Consider the following 22,846-nt stretch of genomic DNA (forward strand, 5'->3'; position numbering starts at 1 on the left):
AATGTTTTCCTGAGACTAATAAGCTTATGGGTGTTTTGGGAATTTTGAGACTGATTTATTTGTAATTATGTAGTCAGCTTTGGTCTCATCTTGTTTCTCCAGACTATTGGATATATACTTACCTCCTCTTTATAATTGGTGAGAAGTGCAGGTTGACATTACTTGAATTCTTTTTTGCACTGATACTTTACTTTGAGACTTTTGATGCCTTAGTGCAGCATCTTCCAAATTGTACCAAGAATGATAGTTTTGAAAGATGTTAATGGGCGTGTTGTGAAAAAGAGTTCTGTGGTTAAGTTTGGGGAAATGAGAGCAAAGTCATTAACACATGGCACAGGATCTCTCAGTGCCTTAACTACTACACTTAGGGAAATTTCTTAAAGTGAGGTTAATAAGTTGAGTTAGGCAAACTTATTTGAGCCTGCAAGACTTTTTCAGGCATATGTAATTAACATCCCAAGGATAACACTGCCTGGCTTAGAGCATTTCTATATTTATGTGAATATACTGTATGTTTGGATATTTAATAAGGATTGAATGCGCTAGTTATTACTTACATGCTTCCACTGAGTTAATAATATAAGTATTATGTAATTATTTGGATAACATGTGACATCGTTGATCTTGAGTAATGTTCTGCTGGGATCTCTTTTGTTTAGTATGCATGGATATTCCCAAGTAATTAGATCTATACTACTACACTTCCTTAATGCTATCCTTCCCCTAAGTGTAGTTCTTACCTTTAACCAGTATTTTATGAGAATAATTCTTTTCCCTACAGGCGATCCATTTTCTCAGCCTATTAAATTTCCCATAAATGGACTCTCAGATGTAAAAAATACTTCGGAGGACAGTGAAAACTTCCCATCAAGTTCTAAAAAGTCTGAGGAGTGGCCTGACTGGAGTGAACCTGAGGAGCCTGAAAATCAAACTGTCAACATACAGATTTGGCCTAGAGAAACTTGTGATGATGTCAAGTCCCAGTGCACTACCTTGGATGTGGAAGAGTCATCTTGGGATGACTGCGAGCCCAGCAGCTTAGATACTAAAGTAAACCCAGGAGGTGGAATCACTGCTACAAAACCTGTTACCTCAGGGGAGCAGAAGCCTATTCCTGCTTTGCTTTCACTCACTGAAGAGTCTATGCCTTGGAAATCAAGCTTACCCCAAAAGACTAGCCTTGTACAAAGGGGGGATGACGCAGACCAAATCAAGCCGCCAAAAGTGTCATCACAAGAAAGGCCCCTTAAGGTTCCATCAGAACTTGGTTTAGGAGAGGAATTCACCATTCAAGTAAAAAAGAAGCCAGTAAAAGATCCTGAGATGGATTGGTTTGCTGATATGATCCCAGAAATTAAGCCTTCTGCTGCTTTTCTTATATTACCTGAACTGAGGACAGAAATGGTCCCAAAAAAGGATGATGTCTCCCCAGTGATGCAGTTTTCCTCAAAATTTGCTGCAGCAGAAATTACTGAGGTGAGTACTTTTTATGGAGTAAACTGTGCTACTAGCTTTAGGATTTCCCTCATAGGTCCTAGTTGCAGTATCCCATTTATAACAAGCAACATGCTATTATTTTCCCAATCAAGTCAAGTCAAGCACAAAATTAACAAAATCAGTTTCTGTCATTGGTATCTTTCCTTCCCCCAGAAAAATGTAGCAATGCTTAGTTTGTTTAATGAGCTCTTGTAACCTTTTTATTTGAAAAAGAAAAAAAAGGGATTAAAATAAGGATTTGGTGTCATCCACACTGATTTTTACTGGATTTTATGGTTTTTGAAAAGCTATTTTCCAGTGCCATGGTTTTGTAATCCTACTTTTCAACTTTCTGTTAGAGCTCTAAGTTATTTTACTTAGTACGAGGTAGTGTTTCTGGCATTAAAAGATAAATTTTAAATTCCTGCTTTTTCAAATTTGCGTATGATTTTTGCATATGATTTGTTTCAGTGGGTTCTTGGTGTGCTTTATTTTGTTGCAGGGAGAGGCTGAAGGCTGGGAAGAAGAAGGGGAGCTGAACTGGGAAGATAATAACTGGTGACAATAGATGTGAGTTAAACTTTAGGAAAAAGGATTCCCTTTTTTTAAAAAAAAATCAATACCTCAAAAGCAGGCTTTGGGACAAGAAAACCCCAAAGTGGCCTGCTTTTCCCATCCCAGGAGCTCATTATCCAGTCTGTGCCAACTGAAGTAGGAGACTGACTGAGTGCTGGCTAAAAGCCCTGGGTGGTGAGGCTCACAGTACTGGTTTCCAGGAGGAAGAGCCTTTGTGCATTTGACTGAGGCCAGTTTCTATGAAGAGCAAGTAGCTGAGGAGAGGTCGAATTTACTGCTTTTTCCAGGACAATTCTGGAAGTAAAGAAAATGTAATTCAAGCTGGTTAGCTTAATTTTGTGCCATTCTTTAACATAAGAGTAAGCTCTATTATGAAATACAACTTTAAAAAATTTTAGCTATAAATTATATAAATGATTTTAAATTGCTGAGGTTTCCTTAGGCAGCTTATTTATTTGTTTACAGTTAGTTAGTTAGACTATCTGAATAAATGGTTCTTTGTGGACCTGGGCAGTTCCTGACTGTTCCACATGTAGTACATTGTACCAAAGTTCTTAATAAGAATATTCCCCACAATCCTGTTCTCTAAATGTCAAATAAAGATTATTTTCACTAGATTCAACTTTACAAAATTTGTTTTATATCTGTTAGAAAATGTACAGACATAAGTATTTTCAGTTGACAAAGCATCAAACCCAGTTCTGCCTAGTGATAAGTTTCACCCTAGAGTATGTATATAACGTTTTAGCTTATCCATCCTTTCTTGGAGCGCCTCCATTTCCATTAAAAGCCAGGCTGGAGCAGGACCCTTTTGGAGTAGTGACTCAGTTGCTTCCAAAGCCCCTGCTATTGTATGCAGCGCTGACCTGTACTCTTCTTCCCAGGGGAACTCCTGACGAGCTCTTTTTGCATAAGGCTGGAAAAAAAACAAACATAAGTAATATCATAATATCCATTCTAAATATAAAGAACCTTCCTTTTGGACTGGAGTAAAGCTTACATGCAAATTTTATTCTAGTCATTGGATCACAAGGGTAGGAGGATGCACCCCCAAACCCCTACACAGTCATCTAGAAAAATATGTAAAAGCATTTTGGTTTATCATAGCAATTCAGAGTGCTACTACCAGTGTCTTAGTTTGTATGTGGTATACAACAAGTATCCTGTCCCAAAGGGCTCCCAATGAGAAGTGCTGCATAGTCCAAGCTTACATGTCTTATAAACAAGTTCATAAATGTATTTTCTTTTCCAAGCTTACATGTCTTATAAACAAGTTCATAAATGTATTTTCTTTTTATGAGAGTTTGACTAAAACTTATCAGAATGTTGTTCTTCATGAATTACTACTATACTATACTAATTACTATACTAATAGTGCTCAAAACAATATTTTGAATATCCTTATTGGTGTCAAATTCTGCCTTTTAATAAGTAGATGTGCTCTTTAGTTACTGCCAAAAATTATTAGGAGACTCATTTGATTAATAAGGCAAGGAATCAAACTAAACATTTAGGAGTAAGTTTCTTTCATTTTCTTCTGTGGTTCAGTAAAGACTGCATTTATAGCATCACTGGTACAATATGTAACTTCCCTTAAAGGTTACTACCAATAATTCAAACATACTGAAAGAATATATTTGATATGGTGTAGTCCCACTTCTTAATTTTAAAAGCAACTACCATAAAACAGAATTTTACATGTCTAGATCTATTTGATTTGAAATTCAGCATAAGGCTGGAAAGCACACTGGTTTGTTTCGTCAGTAAGTAAAAAGGGCAGAATTTGCCTTGTTAAAGTTTGGCCCCTATTGAAATCAGCCCATACCTGTAAAGATGATCTCTTTGCTTCTTCTACAGTCACATTAGCAAAGGGTTCCCAGAAAATACCTTTTTCCTGTTTCACACGTTCCACTTTGGCAGCTTCAGTTTCATCTACAAACCCAGTCTGCCAGGGACCATGAAAAACCAAGCAAATAGCAACATGTTAGCACTCTACTAGATATGAAATGGCCACGTAATTTGTTCAAGTGCTGAGTGTTCAACCATACTAGGCAAATTCTGGAAGTCACATGGACTGATCTATAAATACTCTTAGTATAATTTGGATTAAATCACTCTACTGTGTTCTTCCTTACAAAAAAGTTAGTTATAGAGTTGTCTTTGCAGGAAAAAATGATAGTCTGCTAACCTTTACTGTATAAGCTAAGAAACTGGCAACAGCAGTGTATACACATGTACTTAAAATCCAGCTTAGATAGATATAAGTAGGCCAAGTGTGGTGGCTCATGCCTGTAATCCCAGGACTTTGGTGGGAGGAATGCTTGAGCCCAGGAGTTTGAGGTTACAGCGAGCTATGATCACACCACCACACTCCAATCTGGGCGACAGAGCAAGACTCTGTCAAAAAAATAAAGTTCAGTGAGTCAAGTGGGCCCATTCCACCTAAAAAAAAAATATGTAATATATGTAAAATATATAACGTGCATCATTACATATAATATATAAAATAATTCAGTTTCTCCTGGTAGTCTAAATTTGTGGTTTAACAGTTCCACTAGTATTTCAATTAACTATTATTTCCTCACACTAAGTTCCAAAGTATGCATAGACATAGGAACCTTGTGATTCAAAATTTTGGTTTTAATTGTAAAAACAGGTCTTGGCTGCAAAGAGAATAAAAAAGCCATGCCAAAAAAAAAAAAAAAAAAAAGGACCCTGAGCTTACCCTGGCTTGGGAGGCTGCCAAAAAAAAAAAAAAAAGCCATGCCTAAATTATACCCAAAATATGGTAGTAAACATCCTCTCACGCCTACCTAATTATGTGATCAAGTGTATTTAATTATGATTATTAATAGCTTAGGGATCCTCATTAGTCATCTCACTGCCTGGATAATCAGTGCTATTACACCCCAAACTACAGGCAGAGGAACTACAAGTGTCCTTTTTTGAGACAGTCTCACTCTGTCGCTCAGGCTGGAGTGCAGTGGCACGATCTTGGCTTACTGCAATCTCTACCTCCCCAGTTCAAGCAATTCTCCTGCCTCAGCCTCCTGAGTAGCTGGGACTGCAGGCGCGTACCACCATGCCCGGCTAATTTTTGTATTTTTAGTAGAAACAGGGTTTCACCATGTTGGCCAGGCTGGTCTTGAACTCCTGACCTCGTGATCCACCCACCTTGGCCTCCCAAAGTGCTGGGATTACAGGCATGAGCCGCCGCGCCTGGCCCCAAGTGTTTTAATTCTGTGGCCTCAATTGCTTAGTAAAAGTCGTCAGCACTGTGCTCAGCACTGTGAAAAGTTTAAGCTACGAAGATACTCAGGTTGGTTACAGTTACATAATTTCGGAAAAAAAAAAAATAGGACAAAGAATAAAACATGAGCCACGTAAAGAAAGTACCTTCTCCAGAAAGGATACAACTTTGTTCTTAGTTTCTTCAGAACTGAGACACTGTGGAACTATCTCTTCATGATTTGTTCCCTATTAAAAAAATTGATGAACAAGACCAATTTTAACATTTCAACAACTTGCAAAGACAAATAGATGAGTTTTATGAGCTACCTTAACCAAAAATTCATTTTAAATAAGAGTCCCAGAGGATCCTCAAAGGTGATAAACTCATGATTCCTTCAGGGTCCCTAAGGATAATACAAAATTAACTTCTGTACAAGTGTTGTAAGCTTTAATTACTTCTGCTGGGTCATACTAATGCTTCTGGACTCCCTTATGATCATAGGCATGACTATACAGCAAATGCAGTAAGAGTAAAGGAGCAACCCATCTTACAGGTTTAGGTTCATCAGCCTAACCCTTATGACTGATAGCACAAAATGAAATGTATTATCATTTGACCCAAAAATACTATCTGCTGGAAGACTGTGTCTTTGTCTGTCTGTATCAGTAGGCCTGCTGTGTATGCCTGTTCTGGTCCTTGTTTATTCAGAGGACCTTAGGAAATTCACTTCATTTATCTAAGCCTCATTTTGAGAAGCTGTAAAAGAGATAACGAGTAATGTACCCTTCAGACAATTTTCCGATTGCAATACAGAAGCAGTTCAATAAATGTTTTGGGATTGTTCTGGAATATTTGAAATATTAAAATGGTTTGAAAGTCATTGTGATAAATCAGTTTTATAATTACCTCAGCAAACTGAGTAAACGCCTCCAAGGTATGTTGTTCTAGCAGCCAACTCCTGTCAGCTAGCAGTAAGGCAAACATACAGGACAGGTTGGGCAGAATTCTGTCCTAAAAGAACCAAGCCTTATTATAATAAAGAAAAGAAACCATAATAGATAATCATAAAATAGCCATACATTCAGTAAGCCCAGTGTTGTCAAGTTTCCATAATCCTGTCCTGGGGACACACACTAAAACATATTAGGTAATGTCACTCTTTTACTCAAATCCTTCCAGTAGCTCCCTATTTCCCTCGTTAGTGAAAGCCAAAGTCCTCAAATGGCCTGCAAAGTCCTGCTACCTTTGTGTTAGCTATACTTGCTTCCCTGAATATGAGGCATGCTCCTATCTCCAATGCTTTGCATTTCAGGTTTTTACTTGCATGTCACCTTGCTGAGGACTTCACTAACTATATATCCCATTTCAAATTGGACCTCCACATTCATATTCCCTATCTTCCTTCCCTGCTTTATTTTTCTCCATAGCACTCACCACCATTTAATATACTGCACATATCACCATGTTGTTATTGTTTATTGCCTCTAAACAGGCTAACAGTGGGGATTTATTAGTTTGGTTCATTACTGCATTGCCAGTGATTAAAACAGCACTGGGTACAGCAAAAACTTAATCTTTCCCGAATGGATAAATCAGTCAATCTCATTTCATAGCTTTAAATGCCTCCTATGTTCTGATGAATCTCAAAAATTTCTTCAGGTCTTGACCTCACTCCTGGGAATACGGAAGGCACTGCGATTTCTGCTTATAAAACGTTTGTTTCATAATTTCTAGGCCTGTGCATAGTCCGTAGTGGTTCACAAATGAAGCAGCATTTTGGAATAGATTTATTTCATGGTAAAAAGAAGACAGCTCAGATGCCAAGTGTCTTTGGATGTTTTTGTCAAGAGAGCTGAAAAGAAGCTGTCAACATTCTATGCTTATCTCATGAAATAAAACCTTAACATGATGGAGACAGATGGGATACTGTTAACTTATGAACAAATAAAAGAGCCCCTTAGAAATTAAATTTTTGGTTTCAAAGAGTTTAATCCACATGTTCTGAGATACTGTCTATCATGTGTTTAATTATGTAAGAAAGTTCTCATTAGTGAACTCTTTATAGTCTCTCCCTTGGAGATTGAAGTGTCAATTACTAGAATTACTAAATTTTGACTATAGTAATAAGGAAGGCGTAATTCTCAATTTATGAAGATCTCTTTGCTGTAAGTTCTTTAAATTATGTACTGGCCTGGTAATATACATTTACTGAGGTTTTAAAATTCAGTAGATGTGTATTGCCAGGCCAGTGCAGTATAATTTTATAAATAATCTATTTGTCAGCTATACATATTTTGCAACACTTTCAAAAATATCGTCTTTAAAAACAGGTTCTCTTTCATGGATAAAAAACGAAGAGTATAACTTTAATAAATTACCAAATTTCCTAATCACATGCTGTTCCCTATAAGACAAATACACAGGAACTATGTATTAGAACCCAACTGGAATAAGAATCTAATATGGTAGACTACAGCCAACTAATAAATTATTTGTGTATCAACATATATTTTTCTAAAAGAAAAGAACTTAAAATGAGTTGTATTATAAGTTATAAATAGATTTTATAATCTGTCTGGAACATAGTTTTTTTTTTTCCAACTTTGTCAGTAATTGCAAAATTTCAGAAAAAGCCTAAAAATCCCTTAATCACTAACTCTTATAGAGATTTTGTTTTAATAATACAAGAACAGAGTTAAGCAATATTACCTGGATAGCTTCAGGTATAAAAAGTTTTCCTAAAGAAGATACAAAATCCAACATTGCCAAACGAACATAGTCAGGAAGCTCTAATTTAAGTAGTGAGGTCTGCAAAGTTACTGCCTACAGAGGTGAAGACCAAAGAACAGTTATAAATAATACCAGTATTTTGTACAGACACAATAACTGCCTAAGATTTGGATGGAAATGTGGGGAGGGGAAACAAAACCAAACCCAGAAAAAAAACAAACACACCACAGCCCCTGAACTTCACTGGAGAATTTAAATAAGACAATCCTATGAACAAGTTAACAGTTAAAGCATTATTCTTACCACACCCTCCTGCCTCCAACCACGTAAAAAATAAAAGTATACATGTTCCTGAAAAACTTTATATACCAAACCTTTAAAACATATTTTGTACAAACAGTATTTTATTGTGCTTTGATTTATTGCAATTTGAAGATACTGCATTTTCTTTTTTTTTTTTTAGAAATATAAGGTGTGTGGCAACTCTGTACTGAACAAGTCTACCTGTACCATTTCTGCAACAGCATGTGCTCACTTCATGGCTGTCACAGATTGGTAATTCCTGCAATATTTCAACTTGTTCATTAGGATTTTATTATGGTGATTTGTGATCTTTGATGTTACTATTGTAATTGTTTTGGAGCACCACAAACTGTGCCCCTATAAGATGGCAAATATAATAAATTGTGTGTTGTGACTGTTCTACCAACAGGTAGGTCACCAGTCTCTCCCCCTCTCCTTGGGCTTCCCTATTCCCTGAGACACAATATTAAAATTAACCCTAAAATGGCCTCTTAAGTGTTCGAGTGAAAAGTATAATCTCATCTCTCACTTTAAATCAAAAGCTAAAGATAATTCAGCCTGGTGCTGTCAAAAGTCAAGAGAGGTGAAAAGCTAGGCCTCTTTTGCAAGTTAGCCAAGTCGTGAATGCAAAGGAAAAGTTCTTGAAGGAAATGAAAAATGCTCTTCAAATGAACACGGAAAGTCTTATTGTTGATGTGGAAAGTTTTAGTGGTCTGGATAGATCAAACCAGCCACAATATTCCTTTAAGCCAAAGCCAAATCCAAAGCCAGGCCCTCTCTCCAATTCTGTGAAAGCTGAGAGCTGGAAAAGCTGCAGAAGAAATGTTTGATGCTAATGAGGTTGACCCGTGAAGTTTAAGAAGCAATCTCCGTAACACAAAAGCACAAGGTGAAGCAACAAGTGCTGATGAAGAAGCTGCAGTCAATTATCCAGAAGATCTGGCTAAGATCACTGATGGAAGTGGTTGCATTAAACAATATATTTTTAATGTAGAGGAAACACCATTCTATTGGAAGAAGATGCTACCTAGGATTTTCATAGCTAGAGAGGTGAAGTCAATGCCTGGCTTCAAAGCTCAAAGGACAGACTCTCTTCTTGGGGGCTAATGCAGCTGCTGAAGTTGAAGCCAATGTTCACTTATTATTAAAAAAATCCTAAGGCCCTTAAGAATTCTGCTAAATCTACTCTGCATGTACTCTATCAATGGAACAACAAAGCCAGGATGATAGCATGTTTATATCACTGTTTACTGAATATTTTTTGGCCCACTATTGAGAGGCCTACTGCTCAGAAAAAAAGATTTCTTTCAAAATATACTGCTCATTGACAATGCGCCTGCTCAACCAGGCGCTCTGAAGGAGACGTATAAGGACATGAATATTGTTTTCATGTTTGTTAATACAACAATCATTCTGCAGCCCATGAATCAAGGAATAATTGTGACTTTCAAGTCTTATTGTTTAAGAAATACGTTTTATAAGGCTATAGCTGCCATGGATAGTGATTCCTCTGATGAACCTGGACAAAGTAAATTAACCTTCTGGGAAGGAGTCATCATTTCAGATGCCATGAAGAACATTCATGATTCATTTGGAGGAGGTCAAAATATCAACATTAACAGGAATTAGAAGTTGATTCCATCCCTCATGGATGACTTTGGGGGGTTCAAGCCTACAGTGAAGGAAGTAACTGCAGATGTGATAGAAATAGCTAGCAAACTAGAAGTAGATCCTGAAGATGTGACTGAATTGCTGCAATCTCATGATCAAACTTGAATGGAAGAGGAGTTGCTTCTCATGAATGAGCAAAGAAAGTGGTTTCTTGACACATAACTACTCCTGGTATAGAAGATGGTGTGAACATTGTTGAAATGAAAACAAAGAATTTAGAGTATTACATAAACTGAGTTATTAAAGCACTAGCAGGATTTGAGAAGATTGACTCTAATTTTGAAAGAAGTTTTACTGTGGGTAAAATGCCATCAAACAGCATCACATGCTACAGAGAAATCTTTCATGAAGGGAAGAGTCAATTGATATGGCAGACTTCATGTCGTATTTTAAGAAATTGCCACAGCCACCCTAACCTTCAGCAACCACCATCCTGATGGGTTAGCAGCCATCCACACTGAAGCAAGACCCTCCACTACCAAAAAGATTATGTTTTGCTGAAGGCTTATATGATCATTAGTGTTTTTAGCAATAAAGTGTTTTTTAATTATGTACATTTTTTACACATAATGCTATTATACACAACCTACAGTATAGTGTAAACATAACTTCTGTATGCACTGGGAAGCCAAAAAATTTATGTGACTCACTCACTTTATTGTGGTGGTCTGGAACACAACCCGTAATCTCTCTGTGGTATGCCTGTATTTAAAATTCTATTGAGAGAAGTTCATTATTTAGCAAGGACTGGTAAGCTTTTTCTCTAACAGGCCAAATAGTAAGTATTTTAGGCTTTGTAGGCAACATGTTCTCTGTTACATATTATTTTTTATTTTGCAAACCTTTAAAATTCATGCCTAGCTCTTGGGCTGAAAACAGGAGGGCAAAATTTAGACAGGAGGCCATAATCTGCAAACCCCCAATTTAAAAGAATCTTGAGGTGAAATCTTTTATAAAGGAAGCAATACCTTTTGAACAATCTACTTATTTAGAAATTTTAGAACTTTATTTGGGTTTTTTAAAGGTAGGCACATTATATCAAAATTATTGTATTTTTTCTAAAAGAATATTAGAGCTTTCAGAATCAGAATCAAATTGTTGCATTCAATGAGTTAATTACTGTATTCTGACTCTTTATAACTTGGTAAAATCCATGTTATACATATGGTATAGGACATACTTGTTATTGCTAACTTCTTCATATACATACACCATTAAAAACAGCTACTAAAAGCAAAGCTGTTACTAGTTTCATTCCTTTCTGTTCCACCACATACTGTGACAGGAATCATCTCTTCGATCATCTTCATAAATAAGAAGGGTAGTTTCTCCTCTTAACAGTTATTGTTTATCTTTCTTACCTGACCCTGAGCTTAAGCTAACTCTTAATTTGGGGCATCAATTCTGTCTAGTATGGACTCATTCCAAAGCCTCTAAATCACTTCAGTTTAGCTGAAGGGCTTTTCCACTTTCTCTGTCATCTTAGAACTTCCAAAAGAAAGGCACAGCTGAGGCACCACAAGGGTTCCCGAGACAGTGACCCAGGCTCTGCCTGTCCTAGCCATGTAAGCTGGAGGCCAAAGAGGAAATTCAGCAGTGCTCTTCTTTCAAAATAATTTTATTTTTTCAAAGAAACAATGGGTGCTATCTTTTAATCCACACCGGTTAGATTCCACATTCCCACAGCTGCTGAAATGCCTTTGAAACTGCTATGAATGCAGGGTTCAACACATGAACTATGACTCCTAACCTCAGGGGTTTGCAGTGGGTAGTTAACAGTAATAACAAAAAGTATTGACTGCTCAGTATAGGGTGACAGAGAAGAACAGATAAAGGCTGAATTAACAGCGCCATATATTAACAATACTGTAAGGAAGAAAGAGAGGATATTCAGAGAAGGACTGTGTGGTAGATAGAGCTCCCTCTCCCCTCTCCCCTCCCCCCTCTCCCCTCTCCCCTCTCCCCTCTCCCCTCTTTCCACGGTCTCCCTCTGATGCCGAGCCGAAGCTGGACGGTACTGCTGCCATCTCAGCTCACTGCAACCTCCCTGCCCGATTCTCCTGCCTCAGCCTGCCGAATGCCTGCGATTGCAGGCGTGCGCCGCCACGCCTGACTGGTTTTCGTATTTTTTTGGTGGAGACGGGGTTTCGATGTGTCGGCTGGGCTGGTCTCCAGCTCCTAACCGCGAGTGATCCGCCAGCCTCGGCCTCCCGAGGTGCCGGGATTGCAGACGGAGTCTCGTTAACTCAGTGCTCAATGGCGCCCAGGCTGGAGTGCAGTGGCGTGATCTCGGCTCGCTACAACCACCTCCCAGCCGCCTGCCTTGGCCTCCCTAAGTGCCGAGATTGCAGCCTCTGCCTGGCAGCCACCCCGTCTGGGAAGTGAGGAGCGTCTCCGCCTGACTGCCCATCGTCTGGGATGTGAGGAGCCCCTCTGCCTGGCTGCCCAGTCTGGAAAGTGAGGAGCGTCTCTGCCCGGCCGCCATCCCATCTAGGAAGTGAGGAGCGCCTCTTCCCGGCCGCCATCACATCTGGGAAGTGAGGAGCGTCTCTGCCCGGCCGCCCATCGTCTGAGATGTGGGGAGCACCTCTGCCCTGCCGCCCCGTCCGGGATGTGAGGAGTGTCTCTGCCCGGCCGCCCTGTCTGAGAAGTGAGGAGACCCTCTGCCTGGCAACCGCCCCGTCTGAGAAGTGAGGAGCCCCTCCGCCCGGCAGCCACCCCGTCTGAGAAGTGAGGAGCGTCCTCCCTCCTCGTCTGGGAGGGAGGTGGGGGGGTCAGCCCCCCGCCCAGCCAGCCGCCCCGTCCGGGAGGTGAGGGGCACCTCTGCCCGGCCGCCCCTACCGGGAAGTGAGGAGCCCCTCTGCCCGGCCAGCCGCCTCGTCCGGGAGGGAGGTGGGGGGGTCAGCCCCCCACCTGGCCAGCCGCCCCGTCCGGGAGGCGAGGGGTGCCTCTGCCCGGCCGCCCCTACTGGGAAGTGAGGAGCCCCTCTGCCCGGCCAGCCGCCCCGTCCGGGAGGGAGGTGGGGGGGTCAGCCCCCCTCCCGGCCAGCCGCCCCATCCGGGAGGGAGGTGGGGGGGTCAGCCCCCCGCCCGGCCAGCCGCCCCGTCCGGGAGGGAGGTGGGGGGATCAGCCCCCCGCCTGGCCAGCCGCCTCGTCCGGGAGGGAGGTGGGGGGATCAGCCCCCTGCCCGGCCAGCTGCCCTGTCCAGGAGGTGGGGGGGGCGCCTCTGCCCGGCCGCCCCTACTGGGAAGTGAGGAGCCCCTCTGCCCGGCCAGCCGCTCTGTCTGGGAGGGAGGTGGGGGGGTCAGCCCCCGGCCCGGCCAGCCGCCCCGTCCGGGAGGGAGGTGGGGGGGTTAGCCCCCCGCCTGGCCAGCCGCCCCATCCGGGAGGTGAGGGGCACCTCTGCCCGGCCGCCCCTTCTGGGAAGTGAGGAGCCCCTCTGCCCGGCCAGCCGCCCCGTCTGGGAGGGAGGTGGGGGGGTCAGCCCCCCGCCCGGCCAGCCGCCCCGTCCGGGAGGGAGGTGGGGGGTCAGCCCCCCGCCCGGCCAGCCGCCCCGTCCGGGAGGGAGGTGGGGGGATCAGCCCCCCGCCTGGCCAGCCGCCTCGTCCGGGAGGGAGGTGGGGGGATCAGCCCCCTGCCCGGCCAGCTGCCCTGTCCAGGAGGTGGGGGGGGCGCCTCTGCCCGGCCGCCCCTACTGGGAAGTGAGGAGCCCCTCTGCCCGGCCAGCCGCTCTGTCTGGGAGGGAGGTGGGGGGGTCAGCCCCCAGCCCGGCCAGCCGCCCCGTCCGGGAGGGAGGTGGGGGGGTTAGCCCCCCGCCTGGCCAGCTGCCCCATCCGGGAGGTGAGGGGCACCTCTGCCCGGCCGCCCCTTCTGGGAAGTGAGGAGCCCCTCTGCCCGGCCAGCCGCCCCGTCCGGGAGGGAGGTGGGGGGGTCAGCCCCCCGCCCGGCCAGCCGCCCCGTCCGGGAGGGAGGTGGGGGGTCAGCCCCCCGCCCGGCCAGCCGCCCCGTCCGGGAGGGAGGTGGGGGGGTCAGCCCCCCGCCCGGCCAGCCGCCCCGTCCGGGAGGGAGGTGGGGGGGTCAGCCCCCCGCCCGGCCAGCCGCCCCGTCCGGGAGGGAGGTGGGGGGTCAGCCCCCCGCCCGGCCAGCCGCCCCGCCCGGGAGGGAGGTGGGGGGATCAGCCCCCCGCCCGGCCAGCCGCCCTGTCCGGGAGGTGAGGGGCGCCTCTGCCCGGCCGCCCCTACCGGGAAGTGAGGAGCCCCTCTGCCCGGCCAGCCGCCCCCTCCGGGAGGGAGGTGGGGGGGTCAGCCCCCCGCCGGGCCAGCCACCCCGTCGGGGAAGTGAGGGGCGCCTCTGCCCGGCCGCCCCTACTGGGAAGTGAGGAGCCCCTCTGCCCGGCCAGCCGCCCTGTCCGGGAGGGAGGTGGGGGGTCAGCCCCCCGCCCGGCCAGCCGCCCCGTCCGGGAGGGAGGTGGGGGGGGTCAGCCCCCCGCCCGGCCAGCCGCCCCGTCCAGGAGGTGAGGGGCGCCTCTGCCCGGCCGCCCCTACTGGGAAGTGAGGAGCTCCTCTGCCCGGCCACCACCCCATCTGGGAGGTGTACTCAACAGCTCATTGAGAACGGGCCATGAAGACAATGGCGGTTTTGTGGAATAGAAAGGGGGGAAAGGTGGGGAAAAGATTGAGAAATCGGATGGTTGCTGTGTCTGTGTAGAAAGAGGTAGACATGGGAGACTTTTCATTTTGTTCTGTACTAAGAAAAATTCTTCTGCCTTGGGATCCTGTTGATCTGTGACCTTACCCCCAACCCTGTGCTCTCTGAAACATGTGCTGTATCCACTCAGGGTTGAATGGATTAAGGGCGGTGCAAGATGTGCTTTGTTAAACAGATGCTTGAAGGCAGCATGTTCGTTAAGAGTCATCACCACTCCTTAATCTCAAGTACCCAGGGACACAAACACTGCGGAAGGCCGCAGGGTCCTCTGCCTAGGAAAACCAGAGAACTTTGTTCACTTGTTTATCTGCTGACCTTCCCTCCACTATTGTCCTGTGACCCTGCCAAATCCCCCTCTGCGAGAAACACCCAAGAATGATCAATAAAAAAGAAAAAAAAAAAAAAAAAAAAAAAAAAAAAGAAAGTATGTACTATTTAGGTTAAATATATATTAGATAGATAGATAGATAATTTTTTCTAAAATAGAATCATTTCTAAGACAACTATTATTATTATTATTATTATTTGAGATGGAGTCTCGCTCTGTTGCCCAGGCTGGGGTGCACTGGCACGATCCCACCGCACCCTCCGCCTCCTGGGTTCAAGTGACTCTCCTGCCTCATCCTCCCGAGTAGCTGGGATCAGAGGCACGTGCCACCATGCCCGGCTAATTTTTGTTTTGTTCTTTTTTGTTTGTTTTGTTTTGTTTTTGAGACAGAGTTTCACTCGTGTTGCCCAGGCTGGAGTGCAATGGTGCGATCTCGGCTCATTGCAACCTCCGCCTCCCGGGTACAAGCAATTCTCGTGCCTCTCAGCCTCCCGAGTACTGGGATTACAGGCGCGTGTCACCATACCCGGCTATTTTTTTTTTTTCTTTTTTTCTTTTGAGATGGAGTCTCACTCTGTCGCCCAGGCTGGAGTGCAGTGGCTCGATCTCAGCTCACTGCCAGCTCCGCCTCCCGAGTTCACGCCATTCTCCTGCCTCAGCCTCCCGAGTAGCTGGGACTACAGGCGCCCGCCACCACGCCCGGATAATTTTTTGAATTTTTTTTAGTAGAGACGGGGTTTCATCGTGTTAGCCAGGATGGTCTCGATCTCCTGACCTCGTGATCTGCCCGCCTTGGCCTCCCAAAGTGCTGGGATTACAGGCGTAAGCCAATGCACCCGGCCAAAATCTGTTTTTCTTAAAACTGATATCAAAGGCAAGTCTTTTTAGTACTGGCATTATTGTCACTGTATGTGTTTAGGGCTGCAAGGCCTGAACTTCAGTGGTTGATGATTTCGTGTAGGGACTCTTGCCTATAATTAAATGTACTCAATTTATGATGATTCAAAAAAAAAAAAAAAAAGAAAGAGAAATGAGATATCGTTGATGAAGACAAGTCAATATATGACACAACAAGAGGAGGTTTAAAAGAACTATTTCTAGAAAGTTATTTTACATGATAGCAGTTTTAGCAACCTCCTTAGCAAACAAAGTATCAATCTGGTCATTCTTACCTGAAGTATCAGTTTAGGATCTAGAGTTTGAATGAAAAATCCCAACAGTGGAAGTAAAAGGCTGAATGTCTGTTGAACATAAGGTTGATCTGCTACCTAAGAAACACAAAGTAATTTTGAAGAAAAATTTTCAATCACATAAGAATAATAATAGCAAGCTTTTATTGAGCATTTATTATATATCAGGTAATATGTTAAGTATTTTATATTTATTACCTCATTTATGCCTTACAAAACAGCTCTATGAGGTAGATATTATTACCTTCACTTTACTGATAAGAAAACAGGGTCAAAGAGGTTAAACAATTTCTTCAAGATCACATGGCTAGGATAAAAAGCAGAGCTGTGACTGAAATCCAAATTTAAGTCTAAAAGGGATCTAATTACTTGTCTGTCACTGAAAAGCTTGTATGTTCCTTAGTAATCTTAAAATTTCATTTCCCTTCTTCATAATTTTGGTTTACATTATAATATTGTAAGCTATATCTCCAGCACAGATATCCTGAATGAATACTGAATGATTTGTGAACATCAGGGAAAGTATTTGTTGAAGCCAAAACACTGCAGTAGGGCAATCTGACCATAAAAAACAATAATAAAACATTATCTGTAAAATCATTTCTATCATTTCCCAAAAGTATGGCTGTTGCCTTTAGCTTCCACTAGCTGCCAGAGGCCAATGTTAATTTCTACTTAGTCAAAGAAAACAAACAGGCTATATTTTTAAACTAAGAAACACGTGTACAACCATGTGTGGGATGCGTATCATTAGTTTTAGATCATCACTTGGCTTTTTGGCTTTGCTGGGAAAGAGAAATACAAATTAGCCACATCCATTCACTAGCCCTTTCCACCTTTAAGTCAGCTCACTCTCCATTGCCCAAAAGATTTATTAAAGGTCCTAGAATTATAGAAATAGGATACATTAACCCAAGACAGAACAGAAACAGTAGGGGAAGAGATGGGGGCGGGGGGGGGGGGGCGGAAAGGGTATAACCAGTTAGGAAAGTAAGTAGGGGGACTGCCATCACATTATGTATTCTAATTTTACTAATATAATGCTATCACACTCTGAAAAAGCTGCGTGAGAGAGTACAGGTACTTTAAGTTCTTATAAAGGTCTACCAAGCACCCAAAAGAATTAGATACATTCTACTCTACACTGGAAAATTTCAGTACAATCCTCTTTTTTTGATATTTTCTATTTTTTGATAAGGAAAGGATCAGTTGCTTTCCTTACCTGTTTAATGTTTAAAAAAGCCCAAAGCTGACTCACAACTTCCATAATTGCAGTTTGTTTTCCTGTATCCAAAGCTTCACCAGCAGAATTACATATTGCAAGCAAAGCAGACAGTACTGTGTTCTAAAGGACAGAAACAGGAAAGGACTTGAGTTTAAACACCAGTCTAAAGCACCACCAAGAGCCCACTTAACTAGAGGTTATAAAAGTTACTTTTAACTCTTCATAAAGTCCATGTAGAATAATATTTCTAAGAGCCAAAGCCATCTTTTCAGCTATTTAATTAACACAAGTATATATTAAAAATAATTTTCCTTGTACACAGAAACATTTGCTTTATTTTTCTAAATAAACTTTTTTTTTTTTTTTGAGATGGTATCTCGCTCTGTCACCAGGCTGGAGTGCAGTGGTGCAATCTCGGCTCACTGCAACCTCCAACTCCCAGGTTTGAGCGATTCTCCTGCCTCAACCTCCCGAGAAGCTGGGACTACAGGCACATACCACCACACCCAGCTAATTTTTGTATTTTAATTAGAGACTCAGTTTTCACCATGTTGGCCAGGATGGTCTCGATCTCTTGACCTCATGATCTGCCAGCCTCGGCCTCCCAAAGTGCTAGGATTACAGGCGTGAGCCACCGCACGCAGCCATAAACTTCCTTTTAGGGTGAAATGTTGGTAACCCAAAGTTACCAAATGGAAGCAGAAATGTACTTTAATAAATAGTTTTGATACAAGTGGCCAGTATAATCAAGCTAATTTATAATATACATCAACAAAAAGTTATTTTTTCACATTACGCACCCAGCAATCTTTATAGGTTACTAGATTTTTATTTTTCCTGTCGTTTTAAAATTTTAAATGCCTCAGCAACACTGCATTTAATAAGCAAAGATAGTACTTAAAAAATACTAGTATTTGAAACTAAAGGCAATCTTTTCTGGATTAACTCTTACCATGTGTGAAAATACTCAATTCTCTCTCTGACTGGCCAGAAATGAGGTTGTTTGAGGTGTGGTGGGGGTACAGGGAAGGTCTTATGAGAATGTAATAAACAGTAACAATGAATGCCTTGAATCTATTATACTTAGACAACCACACTTAATTTTATGCAATTACCATACAACTTCTTAAGATTTACCTATTTCCTTTTACAAATAAACATGTTCTAGATGCAGAAATCCTCAAAACGATACTAGCAAACCAAATTCAATAGCACATCAAAAATTAATTCAACATGATCAAGTATACTCCATTCCTGGGATGCAAGGTTGGTTCAACATATGCAAATCAATAAGTGTGATTCACCACATAAGCAGAATTAAAGACAAAAACCATATTGATCATCTCAATAGATATGGAAAAAGCTTTTGATAAAATCCAACATCCCTTTATAATAAAGGCCATCAAGACACTAGGCATCAAAAGAACATACATTGAAATAATAAGAGCCATCTATGACAAACTCACAGCCAACATCGTACTGAACAGGCAAAAACTGGAGGCATTCCTCTTCAGAAATGGAACAAGACAAGGATGCCCACTCTCACCACTCCTATTCAACATAGTATTGAAAGTTCAAGCCAGAGCAATAAGCAAGAGAAAAAAATAAAAGCAGCACACAAATAGGAAAAGAAGAAGTCAAACTATCTGTTTCAGGATACAAAATCAATGTACAAAAATCAGTACCATTTCTATACACCAATAACATTCAAGCTGAGTGGCAAATCAGGAACACAAGGCCGAGTGCAGTGGCTCATGCCTGTAATCCCAGCACTTTGGGAGGCCGAGGTGGGTGGATCACAATGTCAGGAGATCGAGGCCATCCTGGCTAACACAGTGAGACCCCATCTCTACTAAAAATACAAAAAATTAGCCAGGCATGTTGGCGGGCACCTGTAGTCCCAGCTACTCGGGAGGCTGAGGCAGGAGAATGGCAGGAACCCAGGAGGCAGAGCTCACAGTGAGCCGAGATCGCACCACTGCACTCCAGCCTGAGCGACAGTGCGAGACTCCATCTCAACAAAAAAAAGAAAAGAACACGATCCTGTTTACAGTAGACACATGCACACCCCTAGGAATACATTTAACCAAGGAGGTGAAAGATCTCTACAAGGAGAACTATAAAACATTGCTAAAAGAAATCATAGATGACATAAACAAATGGAAAAACATTCCATGCTCATAGACTGGAAGAGTCAATGTCATTAAAATGGCCATACTGCCCAAAGCAATCTACAGATTCAATGCTTTTCCTACCAAACTATTGACACCATTTTTCACAGAATTAGAAGAAACTATTCTAAAATTCATATGGAATCAAAAAAGAGCCTGAATAGCCAAAGTAATCATAAGCAAAATGAAGAAGGCCAGAGGCATCACGTGACTTGACTTGAAACTATACTATAAGACTACAGTAACCAAAACATCATGATACAGGTACAAAAACAGAAATGGATCAATGAAACACAATAGAGAACCTACAAATAAAGCCACATACCTACAGCCACGTGATCATTGAAAAAGTCAACAAAAACAAGCAATAGGGAAAGGACTCCTATTCAATAAATGGTGCTGGGATAGCTAGCTAGACTACATGCAGAAGAATGAAACTGGATAGCCACCTTTCAGCATATACAAAAATTAACTCAAGATGGATTAAAGATTTAAATATAAGACCTCAAACTATAAGAATCCTAGGAAAAAACCTAGGAAACACCATTCTAGACATCAGCCTTGAGAAAGACACCAATAGCAATTGTAATGAAAACAAAAATTGACAAGTGGGACCTAATTAAAGAGCTTCTGCACAGCAAAAGAAACTATCAACAAAGTAAACAGACAACCCATAAAATGGGAGAAAATACTTGCAAACTATGCATGTGACAAAGGTCTAATATCCAGAATCTATAAGGAACTTAAACACCTGAACAAGTAAAAAACGACCCCATTAGAAAATGGGCAAAAGACATGAACAGACGCTTCTCAAAACAAGACACACAAGAGGCCAACCAACACATAAAAAAACTATCAGGGAAATGCAAATCAAAATCACAACAAGATACTATCTCACACCAGTCACAATGGCCGTTATTAAAAAGTCAAACAACAGATGCTGGTGAGGCTGCAGAGAAAGTAAATGCTTATATACTGTTGGTAGGAATGTATATTATTTCAGCCACTGTGGAAAGCAGTTTGGAGATTCCTCAAAGAACTCAGAACTACCATTCTACCCAGCAATCTCATTACTGGGTACATATCCGAAAGAAAACAAATCGTTCTACCAAAAAGACACATGTACTCACATGTTCATTGCAGCACTACTCACAACAGCAGACATGGAATCAACCTAGATGTCCATCAACAGATTAAAGAAAATGTGGTACATATATACCATGGAATAGTATACAGTCATAAAAAAGAATGAAATCATGTCCTTTGCAGCAACAGAGAGCGGCTAGACACCATTATCCTAAGCAAATTAACAAAGGAACAGAAAACCAAATACCACATGTTCTCACTTATAAGTGAGAGCTAAACACTGGGCACTCATGGACATAAAGATGGCAACAATAAACACGGGACTACTAGTGGGGGGAGGGAGGAGAGATGGTAAGGGTTGATAAACGGTTGGGTACTATGCTGAGTACCTGGGTGATGAAATCATTCATATCCCAAACCTCAGCATCACGCAATAAAACCAGGTAACAAACCTGCACAAGTATCCCCTAAATCTAAAATAAAAGTTGAGGCTGGGTGTGGTGGCTCACTCCTCTAATCCCAGCACTTTGGGAGACCGAGGTGGACAGATCACCTGAGGTCAGGAGTTCGAGACCAGCCTGGTCAACATGGTGAAACCCCATCTCTACTAAAAATACAAAAATGAGCCAGGCATGGTGGCGGGTGCCTGTAATCCCAGCTGCTCTGGAGGCTGAGGCAGGATAATCGCTTAAGCCCAGGAGGCAGAGGTTGCGGTGAGCCAAAATCATGCCACTGCACTCTAGCCTGGGCAACAGAGCGAGACTCCATCTCAAAAAATAAAATAAAAAATAAAAGTTGAAAAAATTTAAAATAAAAGACGTATGTTGAACAACCTGCTGGACTAAAAAGCTGTGGTCATACTTCAAAAAGTTTACTTATAGTGCTTTTCTTTACCTAATATAAAACAAAACATCTTTTGTCCTTACTATAGAAATTGGTACACATTAAATGCTAAACTCGGACACATTTAACCCATTCTTAACTAGGTATTTGATACTTTTTCTAAAATAAAGTCACATAAAAACATTTCCTTTGGATAAGCCTGGGCACGGTGGCTCACACCTGTAATCCCAGCACTTTGGGAGGCTAAGGAGGGTAGATTACCTGACATCAGGAGTTCGTGACCTGCCTGGCCAACATGGTGAAAGCCTGTCTCTACTAAAAATACAAAAAATTAGCTGGGCATGGTGGTGGGAGCCTGTAATCCCTGCTACTCAGGAGGCTGAGGCAGGAGAATCACCTGAATCCGTGAGGTGGAGGTTGCAGTGAGCCAAGATCACACCATTGCACTCCAGCCTGGGTAATGAGAACGAAACCTCATCCCCACCAAAAAATTATAGTAATTATGATCAAGTGTCATTACATATAACGGTTATCAGAACATTTGTACTCAGCATGGAAACATATGCCCTCAGAAAAACCTGAACTCCTAATTTAGAACTGCAAATAGACCTCTGTCCCTTTAAATGCCCTATCCTTATCTTTGCTTTTCTCTACTTAACATAATTGGCATTTCTTATTTTACTGTCCACTGCTAAGCTCAAATGTGAGTCTATGAGAGTAGAAATTTTTGGTTCCCGATGTACCCCCAATGCCTAGAACAAAGTGGCACATAAAAGTACTCCAAATATATTTGTTGAATGAATGAATGAGCATATGAACACTAAACTCGAAATTTCAACTACATGTACTATATCCAGCCAACTTTAAAAAATCTCACATTTCCTACTTCTTCTAGTAGATAAGTCTCTTTTTATTATTCCATTATTTTATGAGGGAACATTCTATGTAAAAGGTACATAAAGATTCAGAGTAAGTTAGCATAAAATGGGGGTTGTATTTTGTCGAATGGAAGAATTACATCTGCATAATCCAGAGATGCATCAGCAAAAATACACAAGTGAAGTGTTCCATAGTGTGTTTGATCATGTCTCAACATACCTTAAGCGACATAGGAAACAACCCCCCAATATAATACATCAATTAAAATAACAGTTAAGTTTCTCACAGATTCTTTTACAATGTAGAAATCTGAAAATCTTACTAGGTTCTAACAGAAACAGAGAACAGAGAGTGTGTGCATCTTATTAACAACCTAACCCCAGTACCTAAAACAATGCTCAATAAACAGCCGCTGAATGAATAAAATAA

General features: G+C 42.2%; 2 protein-coding genes across 13 annotated transcripts in view; one reads left to right on the forward strand and one right to left on the reverse strand.

The window, feature by feature from the left end:
• Nucleotides 1–2,669, forward strand: part of SCYL3 (SCY1 like pseudokinase 3) — a 57,068-nt gene extending 54,399 nt beyond the window's left edge. For all 7 annotated transcript variants that reach the window (XM_063604023.1, XM_034940217.3, XM_034940197.3 and 4 more), the window contains 2 exons: nt 782–1,476; nt 1,979–2,669. In XM_063604023.1, the coding sequence (XP_063460093.1) occupies nt 782–1,476; nt 1,979–2,038 (755 nt within the window). In that variant the 3' untranslated portion in view covers nt 2,039–2,669. The remainder of the gene's footprint in view (nt 1–781; nt 1,477–1,978) is intronic.
• FIRRM (FIGNL1 interacting regulator of recombination and mitosis) overlaps nt 2,486–22,846 on the reverse strand; it is a 62,008-nt gene continuing 41,647 nt past the window's right edge. For 3 of the 6 annotated variants that reach the window (XM_008978292.4, XM_008978291.4, XM_034940184.3), the window contains 7 exons: nt 17,436–17,558; nt 16,196–16,291; nt 7,994–8,107; nt 6,191–6,295; nt 5,449–5,529; nt 3,878–3,997; nt 2,673–2,968 (listed from right to left, as the gene is read on the reverse strand). In XM_008978292.4, the coding sequence (XP_008976540.1) occupies nt 2,771–2,968; nt 3,878–3,997; nt 5,449–5,529; nt 6,191–6,295; nt 7,994–8,107; nt 16,196–16,291; nt 17,436–17,558 (837 nt within the window). In that variant the 3' untranslated portion in view covers nt 2,673–2,770. Of the gene's footprint in view, nt 2,969–3,877; nt 3,998–5,448; nt 5,530–6,190; nt 6,296–7,993; nt 8,108–16,195; nt 16,292–17,435; nt 17,559–22,846 lie in introns of those variants that run through there. The other 3 variants (XM_008978288.4, XM_063604012.1, XR_004666845.2) reach the window with 3 other exon arrangements.

This window comes from Pan paniscus, chromosome 1, assembly GCF_029289425.2.
Source record: "Pan paniscus chromosome 1, NHGRI_mPanPan1-v2.0_pri, whole genome shotgun sequence".
Lineage (NCBI taxonomy): Eukaryota > Metazoa > Chordata > Mammalia > Primates > Hominidae > Pan > Pan paniscus.